Genomic DNA, 7,761 nt, shown 5'->3' on the forward strand with positions numbered 1-7,761 from the left:
CTAGGCCTGCACGGGGCTGAGCTGCGGCGAGGCGGCGGGCGCCTGGGCCGCGGGGCCGCCCCCGCCCGCGCCGCCCTTGAAGCATGCGGACTCGTAGTGCTTGTTGAGATAGGACTTGAGCGCGAAGCTCTTTTTGCAGCGCTTGCACTGGAAGTGCTTGAAGGCCGAGTGCGTCTGCATGTGCGCGCGCAGGTTGGAGCGGTCTGCGAAGGCCTTGCCGCAGTGCGCGCAGCCGAAGGGCTTCTCGCCGGTGTGGGAGCGCATGTGGCCCTGCAGCAGCCAGGGCCTCGAGAAGGCCTTGCCGCACACGCCGCACTTGTGGCGCAGGTCGTGCGTGAGCAGGTGCATGGCCATGGCCGGCATGGACACGTACACCTTGCCGCACGTCGGGCAGCGCCGCGCCAGCTGACTGTCCAGGCTGCGGTGCGTCTGCTTGTGGCGGCTCAGGTTCGACGACGTGGCGTACGTTTTCCCGCACTCGCCGCACGCGTGCCGGCCCCCTGCGCCGCCGGCCCCGGGCCCCGCGCGCGCCTCCGTGCTCACCCCCGCGCGCGCGCCGCCCCGGCCCGCGGCCCCGGCCCCCGCGCCGCGCGCGCCCGCCCCGGCCCCGCCTCCGCCGTCGCCGTCGGGAGCCGCCGCGGAGGCCGTGGAGGGAGCGGCGGCGTTGGCTGCTTTACGGCGCGAGCGCCCGTCGGTGATGAAGAAGGCGTCAGCCGCGTAGCCCTCGCTGACCGCCGCGTCGCCGTTGATGTAGCCGCCCGCGGCTGTGGCCAGCTCTGGGCGCGGGGTGGGAGGCGGTGCCGAGCCCGCGGCCGCCGGGCCCAGTTCTCCACGCACGGCCGCCGCGTACATGGGCTCTGGGGACGGCCCTTTGAGCAAGGCCGCCTCGGCATCGCCATCGTAGACGGAGGCGGGCCCCGCGTAGTCGCTGAGGTATCCTGAGGGCCGAGGCGGACAGACAGGCAGACACAGAGGGAGGGGAGGCGGGCAGCGGGCGAGACACACACGGGCAGGCGGCGGGAGACACGGGGTCCGGGAAGGAGGGGACCAGAAGAAGGACAAAGGAGAAGGGGCCGGGGTACCGCGGGGCCAGGAGGACGGAGGAGGCAGGGAGGGGAAGAGAAGAGAGGAGAGATGAGACTGGGCCGGGCCCCGGCTCCGCCCCCGCCGCCCGCCGGCCCCACCCTCACAGGGGGAGGGAAAGAGGCGCATCCTCGGGTGCGGCTGCCCCCCTTCCGCGGAGCCTCAAGGTCAGGGGGGAGGGGCGGCGCTTCCCTCGCCCTCCTTCTTCCACCCCTCCTCCCCCTCGGGTTCTCCCCACTTCAGCAGTTTTCCCTGATTATGCAACACACTGCGGACCCGCAGCGCACAAAGCCAGGACCGCCCACCGAGGGACCCCGTAGCTCCCGCCTCTCGAGGTTCCCAACTGCTCTTTCCCGCGGCACCTGGAACTCGCGCCCAGCCTTGATGCTGCCCCTCCTTGGTCCCCTAGCCCCCCCCCCCCCCCAAGCCCCGAAGACTTCTGCCTCCGGCAGGCCCTCCTACCCTCTCCACCTTCCTTCCTACCTCCCAGGTCTTCTACTACTCACTGAACTTGACCCCCTTCCAGCTCCAGCCTTATCTTCCTCCATCCACTCTCCTTCTTCCCCAGCTCCCTTCGGTCATCCTCCACCCCTGGGTCCTACCTTGTTACACATTGCCCTCTTCCCCAGGCCCTAACCCGTTGTGGGCGCCTTCCCAAGCCTCAGGACAAGTGACCAGGGAGCCGCTGTGTTGTTGGAGAGTGCAGGGGCATTCCGCAAGGGGACACCTTCCGTGGGACAAGCTGCAGGCAGGCAGCATCATTCATGCTGGTAACTGCACTTGTTCTCAAGGCACAAGATGAATCTCACAGCCTCAGAGTCACAAATGCACACACCGAACGATGCAGCCTCTGGCTTCTTCAGGGTTACACCCAGCCTCCCAGCCACGGTCAACCCTGGAGTGCCCTCACAGGGTGGGGTTGCACGAAGATCCCGGCAAAGCACCTACTCGTGCAGGGTCACACATGCGGCCACCCTGGACACACTCTCAGCCAGGGTCGCCAGTCACATGGGTGCCCAGCAGCCTCAGAGTCACATGGTCCCATGTAGTGGCACACAGGCAGGCACACACTCATACAGGGTCACACACAAGCGCACACAGTCACATGGCTGCACGCAGTCACATGGGCGCACACAGGCTCACACACAGGCTCACACAGGCTCAGGTCACACTGGTTCTGCCACCCCACGCTGCTGGCACCCCCAGCTCTCTTGCCTGCATGCTAACAGTTGTCCTTGAACTTGGGCACCCTTACACAAAGAGCCTCCCCCTGACACCAGCACCATGGACCTCCCTACCTACAACCCTCCTGCTCACATTCTCCTCCCTGACCCTGGTTGCAGGGGAAATACTGCTGCTGCCTCTGCTGGTACCTTAGCCCTGACAGGTGGCGGCCCCCACTGGACCCATGCCTACTCCCTGGAACTCACAGCATTCTGCTAACCATAGCCAAAAGAGAGAGAGAGGGAAAGAGAGAGAGAGAGAGAGAGAGAGAGAGAGAGAGGATACTGAGGAAGGCCCAGGTTTCTGGGTGTGGGTTTGCATGCATCCAGGTCCTGTCATGTCAGCAAGTGCCCATATGACTGTATATGTCCTCGCATGCTCAAGGTGTGGGGTACTTTCTATTTCTGACCTTTTTCCCCACCTTCTCTCCTGCACTGACACTCTCCCTGCCCGGGTCTTGGCTCTGTTCTGGCCTGCCTCTGCTTTCCCCTCTCCCCACCCTCCTCCACAGTCCGGCTCCAGCCACTGCCTCCTTCTGGTTCTGCTTCCCTCGGGTCTATTTCCGGGGGCTCCTGACCCCTCCAGCCCCACACTCTGGCCCTCTGCCCCTTCCAGCTATTGCCTTGGGCCCCTTGCTGCCCCCAGACTCAGCCCAGCTCGCACCTTTCTCGTGCAGTCGCACTCCGAGGTCGCTGCGGGCGCGCCCGTAGGAGCTCTCGAGGTCCGCCGAGGAGAACGTGTCAAGTTTGACCTTCTTGACCAGGAAGGACCTGGGCATGATTCCTGCGGGGCTCCGGCGCTGCGGGCCTGCGGAGCCGGGGCGCGGGGGGGGCTGCGGCCGCGGCGGGGCCCCGTCACCATCCGAGGAGCGGCGGAGGCAGCACGGGTCCCCACTCTGGCCTTTGGATGCTGCCGCTGGAGTGCCGTCCTCTCTTCTCCTGCCTGCCCTGCCTTTCCTCCTCTCCTCCTCTGGACGCCTCTTCTTTTCCTTCCTTCTTCTCTTCTCTTCTCTCTTCTCTTCTTTTCTCTTCTCCTCTCTTCCTTCTTCCTTCCTTCTTTCCTTCCTTCCTTCTTTCCTTCCTTCCTTCCTTCCTTCTTTCCTTCCCTCCTCTGGTCCCGGCTTCCCAGCCCGCAGTGCCGCCCCTGGACAGGCGGGGGAGGAGGCCGGGGGGTGGGGGGGTGGGGAAGGGGGAGCGGCTCCGTCCCGGGCCCGGAGGCTGCGAGTGGTGTGCAGGGTTGGCCCGGCTCCGCGGCCCCCTTCCCCCTCCCCCCCCACCGCCGCGGCGGAGCCTCAGTCAGCGACCCCCCATGCCCCTGGGGGTGGAGGCGCCGGGCCGGGGAACGCGGCGGCGGCGGCGGCGGCGGCGGCGGCGGCGGCGGCGGCGGCGGGAGCGCCAGCAGCTTCAGCACCGCGGCCAGCGCCGGCCCGGCCAGCACCTCGGCCAGCGACCGGGCGCGCTCAGCCGCCGCGGGCGGCGAGGGGCGGGCCGCGGGGGCTCTGCCGCCAGGCGGGGGTCCTCGGCGGGGGTCTCTGGGAGGCTTGCTTTATTGTTCTGCAGCCCGAGCGAGCGGCGGCGGCGGCGGCGGCGGCGGCGAGCGGGGGGCGGGGGTCCTCGGGGGGAGGGGTGCGCAGGGAAGGCGGGCCGAGGGAAGGAGAGAGGGAGGGACGGGGGCTCCGGGGGCGGGGCTCGGCGCTCGGACAGCTCCAGGGCCCGGCCTCCTGCGCCCGCGGCCGCCTCTGCCTGCGGCCGGGCCCAGCCTCCGGCTTTTAAAGCCCAGAAGCTGAGGGAGGGGGAGGGAGGGGAGGGAGGGGAGGCCGGCGGAAATGGCTGCGCAGGGCCGGGCCCGTCCAGGGTCTCCTGGGAGGGGTCTTGGGGATGCCGCGGCCCCCGCGTGTGTGGATTTCCCCCAGGCAGCTTCGGGAATAGAGGCCCAGCGGTCTGCGGCATTGTCGTGCGTGGGGGGAGAGGCAGAAACAGGCCTGGGAGTCCTGCGCCCCGGACTGGGGATCTTTTGGGGGAGGAACGCAGGGCGGATCCCAGTCTGGTCCAGCCTGCCTAGCTTTCGGGTATGGAGGCTAGGGATCTTCGGGGGCGAGAGGGGGAGGCGTGAGGCGAAGGAGCGAATGCTGAGGCAGCGAAAGCGCAGTGTGGAAGCGCAGCGCGCGCCCCGTGCCGCAGTGTCTCCCTGCCACTCGGTCACCCGGGCTGACCCCGTGCCCGCTGGAGAGGCCTCCCTCCACCCCCGCCTCTTTCCCAAGGGGTGGATGTCGAGTGCAGCGGCGACGCAGCGAGCGGGCTGTGAAGGGGGAGAGGGGCTGCCATGCCCTTGCTCTGGAAATGCGACTTCATTGGTGGTTTTACACCCTTCCGCGCGGCCGCAGCTCCCCCCGGCGGCTCCGCAACCAGGCGGATAACCCTTCCCGCGGCCGCCCGCCCCGAGTTTGCAGCCCCCATGACGTCAGGCCCAGCCGCCAATGGCCGGGAGCGGGGGTGTCGGGGGCTGCAGGCCGCACAATGGCCGCGCGCGGGGACATATGTCCTCAATTAGAGCCCGGCGCTGCCATTGTCCCCTCCCTCGCCTGCGCCGGGTGGTTCGGGTGTCCACGCTCTTTCGGAGCGCGCCTCCGCGCGGCCTGCTGGCACTGAGTACCAAGGTCGCGGGGGCGGCTCCGGGGAGTGTCCGGGCGCGGCCGAGCCGGGAGCGCGTGCAAGGTGGGGGCGCGCGCGCACCCGTCGCTGCACGCAGTGACCTTGTGCAGGGCGGCTCGGCGGGACCGCGGACACCGGCCGGGAGCGCGCGGCGGGCGGGCCGCACCGGGAGCGTGCGTGCGGGCGCGTGCGGGGAGTGCGGCGCCGGGAGCCACGCAGCAGTCTGCCGGCGCCCCGCTTCCGCCCGCGCCTCGGCCCGGGAGCCACGCGAGCGAGGGTGTGAGCGAGCTGGCCCCGCATCGGGGGGCGCGGCGGAGACTCCAGGGCCGCTTTGTGGCAGCGGCCGCGGCCGCGGCTGGATATTCATCTTGCGTGGCAGGAGTCCCCGAGGGGCGGGGACCGGGCGCCGCCGCCCCCTTATCGCGGAGCCGCAGCCGGCGAGGCCCGAAGTGGGGGCGGGGACGGGGACCCCCCCCCCCCCCGCCTCGGTCGAGACTGTCGTCCCCGCTCGCTCCCAGGGGGGGCCCGGCCGAGGCGCAGCCGGAGGCGCGGGGCCAATTAGCATTTTGATTGCGGGACTGGGGGCCCATCTGGACCGAGGCCTAATTACCGGGCAAACCCTCCGGGCGCGGGCGGAACGTGCCCGGCGCAGTCCCTTCACCAGCCCCGTCCCCCCCCCCCCCTCCGGCCCCCCTCTGCCGTCTCCTCCCGGACGACCCGCCCCCTAACTCCTTCTTCTGACTACACCCCTGTCCCCTCCGCCGGTCCCGGTCGCCCTGCCCCCCAGCCTTGTGCTTGCATTTCCCCGACCCCTTCCGTCATTCTTCCGCTCAGCCACCTGTCCTGTCCACGTCTTCTGTGCCTCCCCCCTTCACCTCTTTCGTCATTTTTCTATCCCTCCATCCAACTTCTCTGTCCCTCCATCCCCTGGCTCGCTGTCCGAGTCCCCGCCTCTCTGTCAATTTCCCCGCCCCCTAGGCTCCAAACCCTCTTGACGGACAGGGCGTCAGAGCACGGACACATGTGTCCCACGGCCGCGTGCTCCCGAGGGGACTATTCGGGCAGCCCTTGATCGCTCTCGTTTGGGTGGAGTCCGCAGCCCCTCGGGGCGCCTGGCGGGGAGGGGCAGGTGGGCCCGGGCCTTGGCCATCAGTCCGCAGTGGCCAGCGTGCAGAACGCACATGCGGCCCGGGCTCAATTACTTGGGCCTCCTCGCTCCACCTCCTTTCCAGCACCCCTCCCTCCCCTGCCGACATCCCCAAGGTCTCTGCGCCCCAGTCCTGGGGTCCAGCTGGGAGAGATGGTGATTCTCATGCCTGTGGAAAGTTTCAGCTCTCCTCCACTGGAGGCCACCCTGAATCTCCCACTGAGGGTTGGAGGCGGAGTGGGGGAGGTGGGGAGGGGACTTTGTTGCAGGAGAGGACAGGGTCCAACAAGGCTGCTTTGGCTCCCAGAAGACCCAGCCAGTTGAGGGATACTCTGACCCTCAGGGCCTTAGCACCCAGCGTGCTTGGTCTCTCCACCCTGTCCCCACAGAGTCTCTGGTCCTCAGAGACTCTGTTCCCTCTGACCTCTAGCCTCTTACCCATCTGGGGTGGGGGGATGTGGTATTGGTTTTATGTCCTGCCTCCCTCTGCTTCTGGGTGTGCCACCTCCAGCCCTGTGCAGGCCCCATGTGGCCAAAGGAGAGACTCGCGGTGTTATGTCCCCAGCACCCCACCCTCCAGCAGAGCCAGGGGCCCTGTGTGTGCTCATTCGTGGGCCCTGTGGCCACTGTCTCACCTGCCTGCACTCTAGTTGAGCTCCAGTCCAGTCTAGCCTAGCCTAGAGGGTCCATTCCTCCTTCGGAATCCCTCTCCCTGGCTGCCAAGATCCCACCCTGGTTAGGAGCCTCTTTTGGTCTGCCTCCTTGGCACCCAAACCCCCTTCCTCAGCCTTCTCTCCTGTAGGGTGGGGGAGTGGTGTTTTGTTTACCTGGAAGCTAGTTCAGATCCTGTGTGCATAGTGGGCTGTCCCTGACCTGCTCATTCTGGCTCAACCCCCGGTTTCCTATCCGTGGGGTGAGACTCGCAGCTCGGAGCATCCACTCTCCACCTGCTCCTAGAGCCTGTGGTCCAGCCCAGGACACAGATGCTAACCAGAAGGATGAGTAGACCATAGCTTGGAGAGTGAGAGCAGGAAGGCTCAGAGACCAGGCCTGGGAGACAGTGTGTGCTTTGGCCTCTGCTCCAGAGGAGATGGGGTCGCAGATCTTTGAGGAACAGCAGGAAGCCCGGGGCAGGGGGTAGTAAGCAAAACGGTTGGATGTATCCAGGTTTGGGCTTTTGCCAAGTGAGCTTCTGAAGGGGGCATCTGAGCCAAGGGGGTGTGCAAGGGAGAGGTGGCAGTGATTGTGGCATCCAAACAGAGTGAGGACGTGGGGGCTCTGGAGTGCTAGGGTCAGCAGGACTGAGCTGGGGCAGGTGCTGGCCTGAGAAGGGGGTGTTGAGCCGAAATGCCAGAGTGGGGGTCAGGGGACAGTTACTGGTGGTGACAGGGTCGAGGGCATAATTGGGGCAGAGGGCGAGGCCTTTGGCAGGAAGAAGAGGTCGAGACTGAGGGGCAGGGCGCTGAACATGGTCACGGGAATACTGAGACCACCAGGAATTCAGGCCTGGCGCGGCGGTGGGGCGATGCCCACAGCAAGGGCTGGTGTGGGTGGTAGGCACAGCTGATGGCTCACGTCGGCTGGGACTCTTATGGAGAGGGGGCTGAGACTCTTATGGAGGGGGCTGCAGGCCACAGCGAGAAATGGGGTGGGGGG

General features: G+C 67.5%; 1 protein-coding gene across 1 annotated transcript; it reads right to left on the reverse strand.

Moving 5' to 3' along the window:
- On the reverse strand, positions 1-3,085 carry SCRT1 (scratch family transcriptional repressor 1). Its single transcript, XM_047842754.1, has 2 exons — positions 2,971-3,085; positions 1-938 (listed from the first exon to the last, which is right to left on the reverse strand). Exons 1-2 carry the CDS (start codon positions 3,083-3,085, stop codon positions 1-3), a joined length of 1,053 nt encoding a protein of 350 aa, XP_047698710.1.
- Positions 3,086-7,761: the final 4,676 nt, after the last annotated feature.

This window comes from Prionailurus viverrinus, chromosome F2, assembly GCF_022837055.1.
Source record: "Prionailurus viverrinus isolate Anna chromosome F2, UM_Priviv_1.0, whole genome shotgun sequence".
Classification (NCBI taxonomy): Eukaryota; Metazoa; Chordata; class Mammalia; order Carnivora; family Felidae; genus Prionailurus; species Prionailurus viverrinus.

Bases quoted from the DNA above. Each gene is read 5' to 3' on its own strand.
- SCRT1 (XM_047842754.1), bottom strand. From the start codon at position 3,085: ATGCCCAGGTCCTTCCTGGTCAAGAAGGTCAAACTTGACACGTTCTCC. The intron at 939-2,970 runs GTGCGAGCTGGG...CTCGGCCCTCAG, and splicing joins AGTGCGACTGCACGAGAAAG to GATACCTCAGCGACTACGCG.